The following is an 18,713-nucleotide window of genomic DNA, read 5'->3' on the forward strand; positions in this document are numbered from 1 at the left end:
ATATTTTTCATATAAAAGCTATGTGCGATATTAACAAAAGTCAAAGGAATCCTGACATAAACTCTCCGAAGGTCAAAGAAACATGAGTGACACCAATGTTCCTTGTGTTGTGATATCTAACTAATCGTTCTTATACTTAGTCTTTTCACAGGACATTTTGAAGGATAGGAAGTTGTTGATGTAGAAATAGAGAATGTGTATTTGTGTTTAACACTTCCGAGCAAGGAAACGTACATACCATTTATCAATAATCTGCAGTCAGTTTGTCAGTAGAGTTAGTTTCTATGTTATTCAAATCAGCAAATGTGTTGTCACAAAATAATCCAAATTCTGGTGTGTGTGATTTGTAGCCGAAAGTTTGTCAGCATTTTATCTTGAGGAAGACCGAAGAAGCGATTGCCTCTATACAGTATTTGCTATTGGTTTTTACTCATACATTTAATGTGCAGCTTTCGATCACCTCGATACATTGAAACTACTGTCAAAACTATATTGGTGAGAGATGACATTTTAACACTGGGAATTTAATCAACAAAATGTATATGTTCTATTCGTCGTATGATTTGTATTTATCTTTTGTCTGTTTTCCAACATGGAAACTAATGTTGCCAAAATGTAGTGTTTGGTAATGCCTAATCATCAATGAAATATTCAAATGTATTTTTGATAGATCGTAATGAAGTAGACAAACCAAAATTTCTCAAAAAATTTAAGTAACATCAATAACTGAACTGGAAATCTGAATGGCATCTTGTGGCACTCTAGACTTACACTAGCACATCTCTAATTTTTAATTTTCCTTCGAAAATTCTTCCGAAGTGATAAAACGTTTGTTAGACCGGAGATCTGCTGCCAAAGCTATATGTGTTATTATATATTCCATATGCGCCTTAAGGTAATCTAAGTGCTATATCATTAATATTAGTGATTCGCCTTGCGCATCTGCAGGATATTTTAAATTTTTAATACACCAAGCGATATGATTAAACAAGTCACTGCGAAGAAAAGAAGAGTGTGTGTAATTGTTGAACAGAATGCGACACTGAAAAGTGTTGCAGTATAAATACTTTAATTACTTTTCACCTTTAAAGTTGATCTTAACTTTCTAGTAACATTTGTTTTATCTTGTAGTATTGGTTTCGGTGCAATCAATTATGCCGAACTAAATAAGTAATTAGCTTACTATTAGTACATAATCCAATCGAGCTCAGAGATTAATTAAAAGTTTTTTCAATTGTTATTATATAAACTCACCCCCGACTTACCATTGTCGAATCGTACAATAGTCACCGGATATGCAAGTGTGGACAAATGACTATCTGAGAGGCACTGGCATGGAAATGTACACCGAAACGCTAAGTCCATCTTTCATAGGCATGCCGTTTGCGCAGGCCACCGAGTAAGTTCAAGGCGTGCGCTTACACCCACAAAACCCCACTGTGTAGCCACCAGCCTTTGTCAGCAAATCCCATTAAACATAATACAACTATCAAGAACAAAAACCAACTGTTTTAAATCTCTATGTATATCAATAGTTAAGTATCATTCACAAGACTATTACAACCCGCTACTGTAACTAACTCGTTGTGAACCACCGCCTTCCCAAACAGAGAAAAATACGTCACACTCTACAAGTACTATTAGCTCTTCTTCATGCGTAATTCACTAAGTGTCTCTCTATCGAACATACTCCACCAAACAGTCCAAGCAGCAGCAATTCTGACCAGCAAAAACAAACTGTGCTTCCACTGTGCCATAGTGTTCAGCAAGGTGTATAGAACAAAAAAAAAACAATGTTAAACAGAGTCTCCCTGCTATAGATTTAGGGATCCAGCTACTCAGTAGGCCGCGAAGATTATGTTCTGTACATGTGTTTGTCAATAAAATATCGCAAAAATGCGCTTCACTGATATGATTGGTCTGCTTTTTAAAATCAGGATAAAAAACACGCACTTTCACTAAATAATGATTGAGACTTGTTATTGAAAAAGGCATATTCTTATAAAATTCCATATACAACAGATTTCGAATCTTGGATGAACTATTCTTTCTTTTCGCGCCCGAAATACGCCTTTTTCAATTTCATCTCTAAAAGCGTGTTCCATCATTTTATCAGTTTCCATTTAGTACGCGTTATCGAGCTTGCATCTAGTTCCTTTTTTGCATAAGTCACCATCATTCGCTGCACAAATTACATTATCGTTACATATAAACAAATTGTCAATAATTAACGTCATCAAATATAGTAAACAAACATTGACAGTAAAAACACAGTCAAATGTATTTCGTGATCTCGCATCTATTTTTATGCACACGTTTGGAGCACGGAATTGCATATAAACTTAGTTTATAAATCTATATATTTCATTAGGATTGAGAAAATAAAAACCATTGATTTTAAAACTACATTTCTACTAATTGAAAAAAAACTATGCATCTCAATTCAGTTCAGCACCGATGGTGATTTGCTAATAAATTTCCAACACAAGTTACGTTCATTTACGTCATCGTTCATCTAGTTGTCGTGTAATTTTCATTCATTAAAACAGTCTACAATTACAATTGAAATGAACCTCACGGAAACTATATGACTTAGGATTTTTTTCAACCATTTATATTATTACAAATACAAAGCTATATGAAAATCGTAATTACACTTTCTAATAAAATACTCTAGAGTGAAACGCCGTTGGAATTACCAGTTTTTTATATAATTTTTACATTCAAATTTTGGAACTAAATTATGCATCTAGAATTGAAAAACTTCTGAACATAATTCAAGAGCTGATTCGAAATTGTATATGGAAGATGTATAACAGACCCGAAACTTAAGTAACGTATCAAGCGGATTCAGTTTTATTTATTAGAACAGTTCTAAGAACAAGTTTAACACTGGTATACGCTATTTGGGTCCCCAGTGTTTTCTACATAATGTCTAGACTCAAATATTAGAGGAGAGTGTTCGTTTACCGACGTATGCGTATAACTTCTGATTAAGTGCACATTATGCGAACATATATACATCAATGGAAACCTTAAGTTCCTGCTAACAACTGATTAAGAAACTAAGTTGATTTGGTTTTGGTTTGGTTGAACAAACTTTATTATCAGTTTAGTAAAATGATAAGTTTTGGCCATCTCAAAAAAGGTGTTCGGTTACCGGCACCCAAAGAAATTTCGCTAAAAATTAAAAAAAAAATTAAGTAAAGACTGCAATTATTCAAAGATAAAACGGAATTTATTCTTTTCGGAGGCGTTTTGGACAAAAGTCTCCATTTTCTGATGGTCGCCTTGGCTCTCTTGGCTGATGATTTGGATGGTGGTGCCTTTGGTGTTGATTTGGCCGGGCTTCAACTGACTTCGCGACATTGAATACGTTACTGCAGTCGAATTGATTGGCTTCTTATCCACTAAGCAACGTTTAATGGCATTAATAAGTGCATAGAAGTTCATTTTCCTTGACTTGGACGATTTGTTTGGAATCGCCATGGCTAACGGAATCAGAGAACCAAAGTTTTTACTTATATGACGGATGTATTGAAGCTGTCAATTTGTCCACGTTTGGCATATCACCAGAGATGCCAGTTAATACAATAAATTTACATAGCGAACACAAAAAGATTTCAATTTTCAAAAGTCTGTAAATTCTGACGAATGTATGCAAACAATCGAAGTTTCAATAGTCTGTAAAAGATCTTCAGATGAAAAAAGGTTTGCAGGTTAACTAAAGAATTCGATAATTTACAGACAAATTCACAGATTTGGCATCTCTACATATCACTGACAATTTTTCACGATTTGTCGAAAAAATGGGGTGCCGGTAGCCGAAATCAGTAGACATTTTGAAAATCACGAAAAAAAACTTTGGTTTAAAAAAATTTTGATAGCATCCGGTGTTAAATCACGAAACAGATCGATTTCACCTCATAAATATTTAATCCACCCACCTTTTAGATCATCAATCTTCAATTTATAATACTATAAAAAAGTCAGAAAATACTTTTGTGTTGATTTTCACGCAATTAAAATTTGTTTTGAGCTGAGCGCGACAAAAAGTACAAGTTGTTTGCTTTGGTATTCGGCACAAAAAGAACGTGCTACTATTATACACACATGACATTTGCCGGAATGACGCTCTCTGTCAAAAGTTACGGTGGGGACTGGGATACCGGCAACCGAACACCTTACCCTATAACTTGACACAAATTATTGCACATTCGATATGATAAATGAAAAATATATGCAAATTTTATACCTGCGATAGTTCATGCAAGATAAAAAAATGCTCAAGAGCAGGTTTAGCCGCTTAAATGAAATCAGCGATTTAAATGAATTACTAATAAAGCGTTCTGGTTTATTGATTTTAATATCCTAACGTCAAATTCTAAAAGGCGATATGCTACAGTTATATGGACTTCGATATTTGAAACTCCCAAGTAACTGTGTTTCAAATGAATGAACAGTTTGTAAGTGTTCATTCAAACCGTGAGGAAGCTCCTCCTTTTTATAACCATATGTTATCAGGGATCAAATGTCAATATCAAAATAAAATACTTTACCGAAAAATTTTACCCCCGCGTTATCAAATTCATCATAAAAGCAGGTAGAACATCTGTCATTTCTTTATTTTTTAGTTGAAGGAACATTCTACATTTGACACGGTTTAACGGATCTGAACCTTATTTTTAGATGTTCCGAGACGAAAATTAAGTAAGACGAAAACGTATATTTGTAGTTGTACATAAAAATGTAGATAATTTTCAAAATGACATTTATTACAATGGTATTCAAATTTGAAATTTGCTCTTGCAATAAACCAATTACTGTCCAATGAATAATTGAACAAACCTTGAATAACTTTTGAGGGTACTCACATTGCAAACGTGAGACATTAACACTACAAAATATATGACAAAATATTTGAAAAAAAATTATGATACATAAGACGGCGACTCCAACGAATCAATATTTCATCATATAGTTTTAGGTAGGGATCCGACAATCGGTCATCTCATCATCACACTCATCGAATTCACATTTCATCACGGCTTTCCAATACTATCACGTGAGCGCTTGTCCTTTTTGAATTATATTTGCAACTCTATACGTACAGCTTCCTCCACCTATGATTTAAGCAAGCTTCATGTTGGTTCACCTGATCGCGCCTACCATTACTCGCTTCCCACTTTCAGTGCCGAACTAAAATTGAAGCTTTCAGTGTAAGTGTGTCCTCTGTAAAAGTAATCACCATCATCGAATGATGCACGATGGCCCCTTAATTTTAATTCTATCCGAGTACGAAGTTGAAACTCGTGTTAAGTATAGTAGACCTGTCAACTTTCATGTTTTATCCTATTTCGGTTGCATACCTTCTCAGAAATGCCTCGTGCTCGCAAATAGATGGCCTGTGTAATTGAACGGCAAAAAAACGGAAAGGGCGGGAATTGGGTAGGTTAACATTATTCTCCGACGCAATAGCAGTAGACATAAAATGGTATACCTAGTTATAAGTATTCCTGAGTAGTAGTTTGTTAGTCATCCAGGTATTCCTTCTAATGAACATGTACAAATAAACAGATATTCGACTACAGGTGTAATTCCAATATTCGCCTCGATTGCTTTTGTTTTCTGTTACGTTTCACATTTAACTTTTTCAGTTGACGTTTTCCTATCCGAGGATAATCGCTAAACGATCAAATCATCAAATTACCTTCTGTTAAAAAAAGGCAAACATGCTGATGAATCACTCCATCAGCAATTTCGTTGTATTGCTTATGTTCTTTTTGGTTTATTTGATTCTGCATAGTTTTTGTTCTGCTTTCATCTTCTGTTCTCATATTACCGAATCTCTTTACGCCTACTTGCAGTCGCCAGATACGCAGGCCTGGCAAAATGATTACCTGCAGGGTACCGGATGTGAGATGTATACCGAAACCTTGTCACCTTCTTTTACCGGCATGACTTTTCCGCAAGCCAGCGAGTAAGATTCCCTTGTTTTTAGCCTAGCAACTCAAAATACTACACTAAACCATGTAAAACTCATTAACGCCCCCCAATCCCCCAGTCCGATTATCTTAAAATCTCTCTCTGTCAAAGTTTTTTTAGGCTTTGTCTTCCTCAGTAGTGTCCCGCTGATTCCGAGTAAACAATTGATAGTTGTTTTTTTTAACGATTGACCCAGCATACTCAACTAACGCAGTTTTGAACTTTGTTTTCCTAACGGATTTCTAATATTTCGAATGCTCATCGTTACGTAGAGTAGTTCAATTCGCTTTGCCCATCCAATTACTATTCACTCGTTGGAATTCGTTCTTGGACCGAGCCAACATGTCGCATAATTTTAGCTAACTTAGATCCTCGCAGTCATTCATCGCTGGTTATACTGTAGTAGTTCCATCATCGGGGATGATCGAGTTTCGGGTGGTTTTCTTGGAGAGCTCAAATGATACCGTTTTCTCATTGAAATGATGTCTGTTCAAAACCAACCTCTGATGGGAATTCAGACAATATCAGAAACCAGAAGTCCCCAGGGATTTTTTAATTATCCAATTAATGACAAGTATATGGAGAGCAAATCACTCTGCTATACGAATCGACCCAAGAGGTCGTTTATTAACTACGTAGACTCGATGGGAGGAGGGAGAAGTTTTGAGAAAGTCTACTTTCGTCTACTACTGCAAACAAGTTATACATAAAAAGGAACAATTTAGATGACAAGCTTTCAGTAATTTATAAAACAGTTCTACAGTTTAAAGTGCATTAAAGATGGAGTTCGAGTTAAACGCGGAATATGTAGAGTGACTTACTTCCTCTCCTCACTCAAAGCGTTTTTAGAATTCATTCGCTCCAACAATGCGTGATAATACAAGTTGTTGATGTTTTTTGTTTCTTTTTCTAAGGAATCCACGAAATTATATTCTTTTTCAACACGAATCCCCCGGAAACTCCGGAACCGGGAATCGGATCCACATGAAATCGAAAATTGACGTTTCATTTGAATATAAGTCTGTGAAAATAAGATCGGTGTTCTTTGAAAAAATCAAGTGACAATATTTTGTTACATAAACACAAAGATACATCTTGTGTTTTCGATGGACTGTGTCGAATGATATCCTTTCTACATCAGGTAGAGTTAAGCTAAACTAACTCTACAGAATACTATGACATACTTTCATAGTAGCACACAAGCGAATACTTTTTAGAGGTTAAACTAACTGTCAAATTCCTATGTCATTACGTATGTTATATATTATTCCTGATATTCAGAACTAGTTAATTACCAGTTTATCCTTCAATACTAACATACACTGTAGAAATTATTTGAAAACCATCGAAGAAGCATATTTTGATTCGTATCGTCGATTCCTCTAACTGGAGTGTGATAAAATGGCAAGTCACCTAATGTTTAAACTAGCACATTAAAAAAGAAAGTGAAATTTCAATGACATTTAAAATGTCACAATTCCAATTTCAATTTCGCACTATTTATCTCGATGATATGAAGTTACATGATCGCATTCACACAAATCACACGAATAATACTCAGCACGTTGAATAGTAGCCATGTGATAATTGAGTTTGAAATAAAGAGATGGCTTTTTGGTCAATAAATTGATATTGACCAAAAAGCCATCTCTTTATTTGAAACAACATTCGCACCCGCATCAAATAATTGAGTTGGTCGCACCCGCATCAAATAATTGAGTTTGCAATGTCCAGTCAGAGTTCTGACCAGAATACTGCAATGATGCTTGGAAAAATGCAGTAGACACTTTGACATTTTCAGATTTAAATCTGGTAAAAATGCTTTTGTCTGAGCGCAAGTTTGCAAGCTGCGCCAGTAGCTGACATGTTTGGATGCAGCCCAAGAACGAATCTTGCTTTTTATCCAACTAGTTGAAAGTGGTAAAGCTGGTTCAGGATCAACGAAATCATTCAAAATAGTCGGGTACCCATAAGAAGTAAACAGCATTTGAAATGCTGAGGTTCAATTTGAGTTCGACATGCGATCACTAGATTCGACCGTGAATCATTCGAACTGAGTGCTTTTAAAGCTGCCTGACTGTCGGAACAAAAATAAACTCGTTTGCCACAGATTCTCTGCTGATGTGCCGATTGTATTCCACACATAATCGCGTAGATTTCTGCTTGGAACACAGTACAGTATCTACCAAGTGAATGAGACTGCTCTAGCCTCGTTTCACGACAGTAGACACCAGCACCAGCACGACCATTCAACAGAGAACCGTTCGTATAACAAACTATGTGTTCATCAAGTTGTCGTTCCAAACAACCAGACAACCATTCCTCGCGAAGAGGATAGCTCACATTGAATGTTTTGAAAGGAAAATTGCATGTGAGAGTTAGGTCACTAGGAGCGAGTGAATACTCATCCCACGTAACCATTTGAGACCACAAGCGAGTGTGGCTAGTAGCATAATCTAAAGGGTTACTGTTCCAAAGCCCTGTAACCTTGAGACGGTATGCACAAGATAATGCTTCTTGTTTTAGGAACACGTGTAGTGGTTTAATGCACAGTAGCGCCTCTAGAGCAGCAGTAGGAGTTTTCGTGAATGTTCCTGTCATCGCCATTAGGACCATCCTTTGAAGATCACTCAGCTTTGACTGAACTGTCGCGACTTCTCCTTTCTGTCACCATACAAGACATCCATATGCTAAAATTGGTCTAACGATAGTTGTGTAGATCCAATGAATGTATCTGGGTTTGAGTCCCCATGACCTTCCAAAAGCTCGTCTGCATTGGCCGAAAGCCATGCAAGCTCTTTTAATTCTGAAGTCAATGTGAGAAGACCAATTCAATTTTGAATCAAGAACAACCCCGACGTATTTGACTTGATCAACCACAGTAACCTCTGAACCAAAGAACTGCAACGGACGAGCTCCTGTGATTATCCTACGATGAGTGAAAAGCACCATTGATGTTTTGCCCGGATTTACAGATAATCCAACCTGACAACACCATTGCTCAACAGATCGCAGGGTTTGCTGCATTAAATCAAAGAGAGTGTTGATGCTTATACCGGTCAGCAATATATGATAATCGTCGGCAAAAGCATACGTCGGAAATCCAAGGTTATTAAGTTTCCTTAACAAACCATCAGCGACTAGGTTCCATAAAAGTGGGGATAGTACACCACCTTGAGGACACCCACAGACACTCAGCTTTCTAATCTCTTCTTGCGATAAACAAAGAAGTCGATTGCTAAGCATTGCGTGTATCCAATTTGTGATACTTGAAGGTATGCCAAGACTCAATACGGCTTTATGCCTTAACAAGACAAATCGTTAAAAGCAATTAATTATCAAATGATTTATTTTCATAATCTCACTTTTTTCCTTTTTAGAGCTATTTTAAGTTCGACAAAGACTAAAAAAACGCACGAATTGTTCTTCAACATTTTTTGAGAAGCGTATGAATCTTCTTGGTTGAGACATTTTTCTTTTTAATCAGCAAAATTTGGCTAAATTATTGTGACGCGCTTTGAATAAGAATGATGAATGCAAAATTTGTTGTTTGCATGTACTTATATTCACATTCGCTACGTGTTGTCACTGGCCTTTCTGACGTTTTGTACTACCAGGAATCGAAATTCGATGCGTTAGAGATTTAAAATTCTGTATTCATTTTTAGTGTGAAAAATACAGTGTAAAAATACTATATGTTCGAACTTGTTTTTTATTCATTGAGAAGATAGTACAAACAACATACTTTACTACATTTTATTCATACGGCCCACTGTATCTGATTTTATCACAACTCGTTGAATAAAAGTCGCCAAATCGGTATAATAATATTGCGACTTTACTAATGAGATGACTGTTGGTACAATAGCCTCAATAGAATAAAATATAATCTTTTAAGAACTATTGCCACAATTTAAAAAATTATCGTTCGTCAACAAAAGGGACACTTTTCTCATCCCTTATTATTTTCAATATAATGTAGATAAATAATAATACTAAAATCATAGTATTATTATACAAAAGTGTTTCTTGGTACGTTTTGTTGGCTTAATAATTTCTTCGATATTTTATATAACTTGATAGCGAAAATCAACACTACTCTTCAATTCGCATCTGGTGATTGGTGCTGGCTTCATAGGATAAAATACTCTTGAGTCTACTTGCAGACCAACAATCACTATTTTTAGTTTATTTATTTAGATTTAAAGAGCAGGATTTGAGAAGAAAGCCCTTCGATCAAATTTATATGGGAGTTGGATAGTAAAACTGAAACTGGAACAAACGTGTCTCCGGCAAACCGTTTCAGTTTTGTTAGTTCGAACAGTTCTACTGTCAAGTTTAAACCGGTGTCAGCGCTGTACGGAATTCTTCATAATCCGTACGATATGGGTATGATGAATGGGTGTAGAATATCGAAATTTGAAGACATTTTGAAATCAAAGAAGGCAACTTTCGGTTCGTCGAAATTCCTCATAAACCGTCAATGAGAAATTAATGTCGTTTTCGCTTGAGAAAACTGAAACTGACCCAGGGTAGTTTCATCAAACAAACACTTTTCACAAAACTGTGTTGGGTTCGCACTTAGCAACGGGGGTTTGAGCAGACTTGATATGAAAACCAGGTTCGAAACTGACTCGATTTTCAGTTCAACAACGTTGAAACTAGGTTCGAAACTAGCTTCAAACAAACGGTTTGACAGCAGTTAGGATGGAAACTTAGTTAGGTTTGGCATCAAGCGAAAACGACATAAAGATGACGAGTTCGAATAATGGTTTTTACATGGATTTGAAGAAGTTCAACGAACCGAAAGCTGTCATCTTGGATTTCAAAATGACTTCTGACATCGATTTTCGACACCCATGCATCATACCCGTTTCAAAAATACTCATGTAGCGTATTAAGATTTGGTTCAAATTGGTTTTCAAAACCACTCTCACCTCAATGTTTTATCATCAAGTTCCAGTGAAAATTCGCTACATGGATGATAATTGTGAGAGTGATTTGGAATGACTATCATTTCATTGTAATGTGTGGTATTGAACTGTATGAGATTTAGCCCATACTCTTACCGAGTGATTATAATTATCATTGATTTTACGGATAGTGATAATCGATGCCGAAAATAGCGAATGCGTTTTATTATCGGCGATATTTAATTATTTGAGATTTTCGCCACACTGCGCTCTTTTCCTTAGAATAAATCCACTGAGATGGTCCCTAGGTATCATTTGAGAAATCCTCGTCACCTCGACACTCCTCCATTGCCCAGAAGCCCATAATGAGTATTTCCAACTTTAAAACCCCCCATCCAGCGGACATGGATTAAACGTTATCGAAGGAGGATATACCCATATTTTCGTCACTCTTCGGCGAATAGAACACGTTCCGTTGGAGCAGTACGCCACATACTTTTATATACCTAGAGTTCACTAATGCACTGTGCCATCTAAAAGCCCGTTCGAAATCGCTTGCAGCTTTTCTGTTTTGCTTGAATCGTTTGATTTTGCCGTGCGAAACTCGAATGCTAGTTTCTCTTTGCATGTATTTGATGATACCGGCGAGTTCCAACGAGTTTGTATGTCACTCTCGCATCGCAATCCGTCCGTTGAATAGCCCTAATGTAGACAACAGTAGATAAATAGATAATAGTGGATTGTGTAGATCTGTTTTGCGCCGAGTAGCGCATCGAACACAATTGTCAACAACACATGCTTCTGACCGTTCGGATCACTCACACTTTTATGCGAAAAAAGCACAGTAGCTTTGGCGAGACTAGAGCAGGATACAACATAGCTAGAACTTAGAAGCAGATAGAACTGTTAACAATAACCTACTTAAGACAATGTGCAGTACGGCTTCAGTAGTTCAAAACAATAAGAAAATACTAGAAAGTTAAACATTGATTTAGGAATAACACTACTAAAAGCGTTACTGTACTGTTATAAACAAGAGTAATAGAATAACTTAATCTCTTTCTCTAACATTAAAGCACCAACATCCATTACCTCATTTCCTCATTTCCTCAATATCCTATTCCATTCTCTTTCCTGACAAGTACACAAAATTTAGCTGCTTAGTTCTGACATTAATCAAACTATTTTGTTTTTGCTTCCGATTTCCTCAACTCCCGTACAAATGTACCAAACAAAATAAAACAACTAAATAAAACGAAAACAACCGAAATATCAGGCTGTGCTTCACCAAACTGAAACTGCTACTGCTGGCGATCGAGATCAAAGGCGAGGAAGGTTCGGATAGCAAAATTTCCATCAATCCACGTGGTGCTAAGATACACGCCAATACCCAGGGCTTCTTTATCGCGCAGAGTGCGGACGAGGTGAAGAGGTGGGTACTTTTTCTCCACAGCCACAATAAAACAAACAGTGCGCGTAATAGTCCGTAAAGATAAGGGACTTTTTAAAGATATCGGTTGTGGTAAGTAAGCAGCATCTGGTTCGTATTCCATCACTCGTCTTTCATAGCTTTACACTCATTATCCGAACATTCCAAAATTACGAGAATATACCATGTACTAACTGATTTTATTTAAAAGTGCAATATTCATACTATCCAGCTAAAATCTTTTCTTCTAACACTTCCAGAGCGTGGTTCTACTGCAAAGCATGCCACGATGACATCAAAGATGAAACTCTCATCAAGAAATGCAAATGCAAAAACTGTAAGTAATTCTTGTTCCAACCATGTTAATGTTGTTATTGCCGAATCCCTGAACATTGAAAAATGAATATTTACTATCCAGCAGTTAAACCAACAAAACCTCTTTGGAGTTTTCGAATAATTTGAACTCTACTACTACAATTACACACCATCTGTTTTAGATAAACGCGCGTGAAATTAGAAACGGCATATCTTGTATTCTCCGAAAAACACAACACCCTTTAAAAACTGTACAATGTTCAATCAAACATCAACATACACTTTCACAATAAAAACAACAGAATACGAATAACTTTTCCTACTAAATATCAAAGATACACAATTAGGCGTCTGTAGTACAGCAATTTTTGACTTTATTTTAGATGTAGTTTTACCAGCCGAAAAGATCAATATTTAGTCAGATTATTAACAACTTTCTCTCTTATTTACCAACTTTTTACCACGAATTACTCGTCAAACCACAAACGGCGCAAAACTTATGTAAACTATCTAAACTGATAAACACACCAAAAACCAACAATCAAATCTAATTGTTCATTTTATGGGCTCTACCAATCATCAAAACCAAATCCACCTAAATCGCACAAACCCGATAATAACTACTCGTCAAAAACGAAAACCAAAACAAACATTCGTAATGCGATTTGTACAGTGACTGCACAAACCAGGACTAAAATAGGTGATCTAGGTAAAGCATTAGTACCAGTTTCTTTCTTCCTTTCACTATAGTACAAATAAAGATATTATCTTTGAACTTCTTTCACGTCTTGTTTTTCCCGTTACACTTTTGCGTATTTACGGTGAATCTTCCTAGAAAACTAGTGCGTTTTCTCAGTACCCACTTTTATTACACTCCCCCAGTCCCGTTCTGTTCGGTTTGGAATTTACCCTGTTTGCAATCAGACGATTTGATATGTTCGAAAATTGATTCCTTTTGAACCGTAAATTTTTTAGTTCTTCGTCATTCGTTAGTTTGATTTGTACATACCATACGCTCTAGAAGTACTCTAAGCGGTTTTTTTTCTATCTCCATATGAAGGTTGCTAAGACTATAATAGCGATTAGAAGTGTATATTTGATATTTGCTGGTATTTAATTTGTATTTCCCTCCTCGCTCATACAATCAGGAGCTGTATTCGATGTGGAGGCCGTTGATCTTACGTTCACTATAGTTGTTCATTGTATTGCCACGCTAATCAGTAGAAGCTCCATGATCCATGCATCCTACCGGTAGTAGACTCTGGTCTCATTTTACACTGATAACTTAGATTCGTAGCTGATAGATTTGATTAGTTTTTTTTGGAGGACAATCCTGACTTTGCTAAGGCTGCTTCTAAAAATGTAGCTCCCGAGTAGTCATTGAATCAATTCCTACAAGCGGTCCAACAAACACACTTTACCGAATTTTGAGCTTGCCAATGTCAGCTGTTGTTTTTTTTAACATTATGACGTCCCAGAGCTCGGATGTCCTATTGTTGATCAACGCCGCCCATCGTCAGCTCCACCTTCACAACAATGTTGTTATAATGAGAGACTATTACTTACATATCGTACCGTATTCACATTGTGTCCGATCTTCTGTACTTCGCTCACCGTTACCGTAAAATTCATTTGTACTGCATACCTATATCGCCTGAGTGAGAATCCGTTGGAGAGATTGAGTGAAACGTTTTTGTTCACATCCAAGCACAATGACACGAGCACTCATACACAGCACATACACGGTTTATCTTTCAGTTGTTCTCAATTATATTTCGATCTGTATTTTGCATTTGGCTACGTATAAACTGTAAGTGGAAAACAAACATCTACGATGAAGCGAAAATGTCTGAAACATTTTTTTTTTGAAAACATAGTTATAGAAATCAATCAAGAGTACACCTGTACTCTTTGTCTTAATTTTACCTTTGCAAGTTGCAAATGGAATTGAGAGTACTTCGTAGATACAAATTGTTGTACATTGTCCGCATCAGCTAATTCCTTGTCAAATATGCGTGTGATGTTACCAAATGTTAGTGAATAAATTAAAAAAATTCAACATTTAGCACAAATACATCTTCGAACAGCTGTTAAAAATGATTTGGCTTGATAACAACTCGAAATTGAAAGTTGATTGTATGCATAAGAGGATATTCCATGAACAATTTTCAGCTATATTATTTAAATTGATAGCACGATTTAACTGTTTACTGATACCATTACAGTAATAAAATCCTACAAATCAACCTTTCTAAGGACTATACCCAAGTAACATTTTTAATATTAATAAAAACTTGTAGTTGTCTTCAATGCTACATAATAAATCTTGCATTAAAACTTTAAACTCTACGAAAGCCTACTGAAAACCTCTATAAGAGCATGTTCCTGCCAAGTGGACCATTCTTCATAAGGTTTATAAAGCAAAGTGAAGAATCAGCATAAACCTGCGTTAAAACTCCAAATTCAAGAACATTTTTAAACCAGCTTTACGATCAACATTAAATTTATTCGGATGGAATGAATTCCGCTATGAATAAACTGTCGTTTTGATGATATTTTTCTTGACTATGTGTGTGTCATGTCTGCTTTGAATGCAGTCAGTAAGAATATATTAGATTTTAATTACGAGTTTGAGGCTTTTTCCAAATGTAAAAACTTTTATTTTTATCGTGAATGTATGGATAAAAATAAGAATTATAACTAATCACCTTGAAATGAACGTGTTTTTTGCGAAAATCTCCATGATTAATTAAAATTATTTTTTGTGATTCATCATCATTTTTGTATAAAACTATTTCGTGGTGTTACAACTTGTGCATACGTTCTGAAAATGAATCATTGAAGTCCATCATATTTCCTCGTTTTTGCATTTCTAAGTTTATTTGATGTCAATAAATGTTACGGTATAGGACATAATAATGGCGGCCATAAAATTTTCTTCAATGCAAATTACACTTAACCTAAGAAGCAGTAAATCAAATAGCCCACAACAACTGTCATCCAATGAACACGCACACACAGAACTAGATTTATGAAAGAATTTAACTGACAAAAATGTTTCAAAGAAAATGTTTGAAAGCAATGGTTTTATTGCAGTACAAATTGTTCAATTTTTAGTCCAGTTGTTAGTCTAGGTAAAGGGTTTTATAGAAGCTTTAAAAACTATGATATTACTTGCCAAAAGAGACACTTATTATAGTTGTCATAAAATAGGTAGTAATTGAAAAAATCAATTACAAAACTCCTATAAATTATAATCAAAACCATTAGGCATTCGAATTGTTACTTGGGTAAGAACTATAGGAATTATTCAATTGTTGAAATATGCACAGTGCGAATGCAAATGAAACTAACATTCAGCTGCTTTGCGTTCGAGAAAAATGCATTGTGAATGTATTGGTTTGAAAGAGTTTTGCACCCTCATTGATCATAATTCAAAATTGAGTGACACACCACTCACATTTACAAAATGTGCACGTACTCTCAGCTTGAGTTACCACCTATCTAATTATTATTGAGATAAGGGACGAAGTGGTCAAAATTTGAGTATTTTTTTACTCAAAATAAGAAAAAAATATGTTTTTAAAATTTGAGTGAGTTTAACTAAAAATTTGAGTTCTTTGCACTCAAAATAAACAAATTCGTCTTCGTTAAGGTTTATATACATGGATTGTTAGTTAAAGACATTCTTCTTTTTTTTAATGGGAAGCGCAAAAAAGTGTTCAAAACCATTTACTTTTGACTGGTTTAGAGCCAAAATTGAATGATTTTGATATCCTTATGTTAGACTCACTTAGCATAATTAAATCCACAAAAGGCTATAGCAGGATAAGCATGTGAAATCTGCCCCCAAAGAGAATGGTTGTGGTTCATATTGTTATACCACATTCGAAAGGTCATAGACTGGAAACAATTTTCTCAAAGTTTCAATCCTTTAACTGCCATATTGACGGAGCTTCTATTGATTTTTATTTTATTTGATTTTTGAAGAAACCACTCCTCCGAAAAATTTGAAAAAATCAGATATATTTAAGGCAGTATTGGGAAGGTTCAAAATTTTTTTCAAAATTTTTGAATATGCATTTCTCTCATTAAAAAATTGCAACATATTTTTTCCCTCTTCCAATTTTTGCACCACCCTGGATTTTTTAGTGATAAATAAAAAATTTTTGGACATGTTGAAGTGGTATGTTTTCATATTTTTATAAAAAGTGGACGACCTAAATATTTGATTTTTTCTAAAAAATGAATAACAGTCAACCATGCATCTTCATCACATTCTGAGAGGAAACGCATGGTGCTTTGTTCTAGCAGTTTCTAGTAGTAGTAAAACATGCATTCCTATCAAGTTCTGTTAGAAGGAAACGCATGGTGCTTTGTTCTAGTAGTTCATGCAAATCAAGGGCAGGGCTTAGAAATAAAAGTAACGAAAAGGAGGAAATGATTTTCAACCTTTGCATAATACATACACTATCATACTTCGGGTACAACCTAGAAAGCTACAAAGGAAGAACTTACTGGTATGTGGTTCATATAGAAATGGTAGTAATATATGAACGCCGCGAGTATCACACATATGAAATTCGGTTATGGCAGTCAAGAACTAGAGCGGGTGTCAGTTTTTAACGTGTTGCTGATGGTGTAATGAAAGAAAAATGAAATAAATAATAAAAATTTCATTACAGTGTCAAAAGTTATCATAAAGATATGTTATCGAGGGATGTCTACAGTTCTCTGGAAATATGTGTGATAAAGATAAAGTTGGAATTTTGTGTTTGAAAACGTCAATTGAATATCTTTAAATTTGGCTTTAATGGTTTTTAGACTGAGAGCGCTATATATTTTTATATTTATTCTAAAATTTGAAACAACTGCAGATATTAAAAAAGAAGTGATGCATAATTTTTTCGTTTTTGAGTCATAACTTTTTGCATAATTTCAAGTCATGCATTTATCGACGATGTCCATTGAAAAAATTGATTCGCTGAATCGATTTCTTTAATTTTTGGGTATATTCTGTACTCCGTACTTTCCAGAAAATATCTGAGAATACATAACGATGTCTTATGTACCAATCAACTCAGTAAGTGATTATTCACTCTCAGAGGAACGCCTCCAGGTTTTTACTGATTTACAATGGCCAAATATCATTGAAATTCGTGATATGCTGGTGTCAATGGGAAAGATTTGGTCGTATTTCTGTTCAAATTGCGAACGGGAAGTTATAAGTTATAATCAATCCTTGGATTGGAACGAGAGCAACAAGTATCGAAATATAGTAGCTCTGGAATAGAAGCTTTTGAGAAGGATGTTCTGCCAAGCAATTTTGGATTTAAAGGTTTATCACGAGATGACCTAATTAAGACACACAGAACATAAAAAAGCTATTCGAGCCCGTAATAAGTTGTATCTTATTTTTCAAAGCTTACAAGGGCTATATCGAGTACACTAGAAATTCGAGTGGATATTTGGGAATCCAACGCCGTTGCTGTGAATGCGCTATTGGAAATAGAACTTTTTTTTCTTTTTTTTTTTTTTTTAAATAACTATTTATTGGAATATGAGTTAAAATTAAATTATTAAGATTTAAATTGGGTGTTCAGCCACAAGTGGTGACTTTTCAGCCCTGTTATATATATATGATTTGGTTATTACCATGAAGACATCATTTGCTTCCGCAATTCTGAGATTTTCGTGTAGGGAAAATTCTAAACCTACTTGTATTGTGTAATGGGGAAAAGGAACTTATATACTAACTTACTAACTAATACAGAGAGCGAATCGATTCAATTGAAGATTGCATCGATTTTTGTCGGAATTTGCTTATAATATTATGTGACATTACATCTAATGGTTCTATATTTGTGAGTCTGTGTAACTCATTTGTATTAAACCAGGGAGGACGCTTCAGAATCATTTTCAGAATTTTATTCTGAATCCTTTGAAGCGTTTTCTTCCTGGTGGAACAACAGCTTGACCAAATTGGTACCGCATAAAGCATGGCTGGTCTGAAAATTTGTTTATAAATTAACAATTTGTTTTTTAGACAGAGCTTAGAATTTCTGTTTATA

At 35.2% G+C, this 18,713-nt stretch overlaps 1 protein-coding gene across 50 annotated transcripts in view; it reads left to right on the top strand.

The window, feature by feature from the left end:
- The window catches only part of LOC131440337 (calcium-activated potassium channel slowpoke), a 190,524-nt gene that overhangs the window by 118,570 nt on the left and 53,241 nt on the right, over nucleotides 1-18,713 (top strand). For 25 of the 50 annotated variants that reach the window (XM_058611524.1, XM_058611525.1, XM_058611526.1 and 22 more), the window contains exons 12-15: nucleotides 5,868-5,980; nucleotides 12,175-12,330; nucleotides 12,588-12,664; nucleotides 13,316-13,351. In XM_058611524.1, the coding sequence (XP_058467507.1) occupies nucleotides 5,868-5,980; nucleotides 12,175-12,330; nucleotides 12,588-12,664; nucleotides 13,316-13,351 (382 nt within the window). Of the gene's footprint in view, nucleotides 1-1,286; nucleotides 1,400-5,867; nucleotides 5,981-12,174; nucleotides 12,331-12,587; nucleotides 12,665-13,315; nucleotides 13,352-18,713 lie in introns of all 50 variants that reach the window. The other 25 variants (XM_058611523.1, XM_058611567.1, XM_058611542.1 and 22 more) reach the window with 3 other exon arrangements.

This window comes from Malaya genurostris, chromosome 1 (assembly GCF_030247185.1).
Source record: "Malaya genurostris strain Urasoe2022 chromosome 1, Malgen_1.1, whole genome shotgun sequence".
Lineage (NCBI taxonomy): Eukaryota > Metazoa > Arthropoda > Insecta > Diptera > Culicidae > Malaya > Malaya genurostris.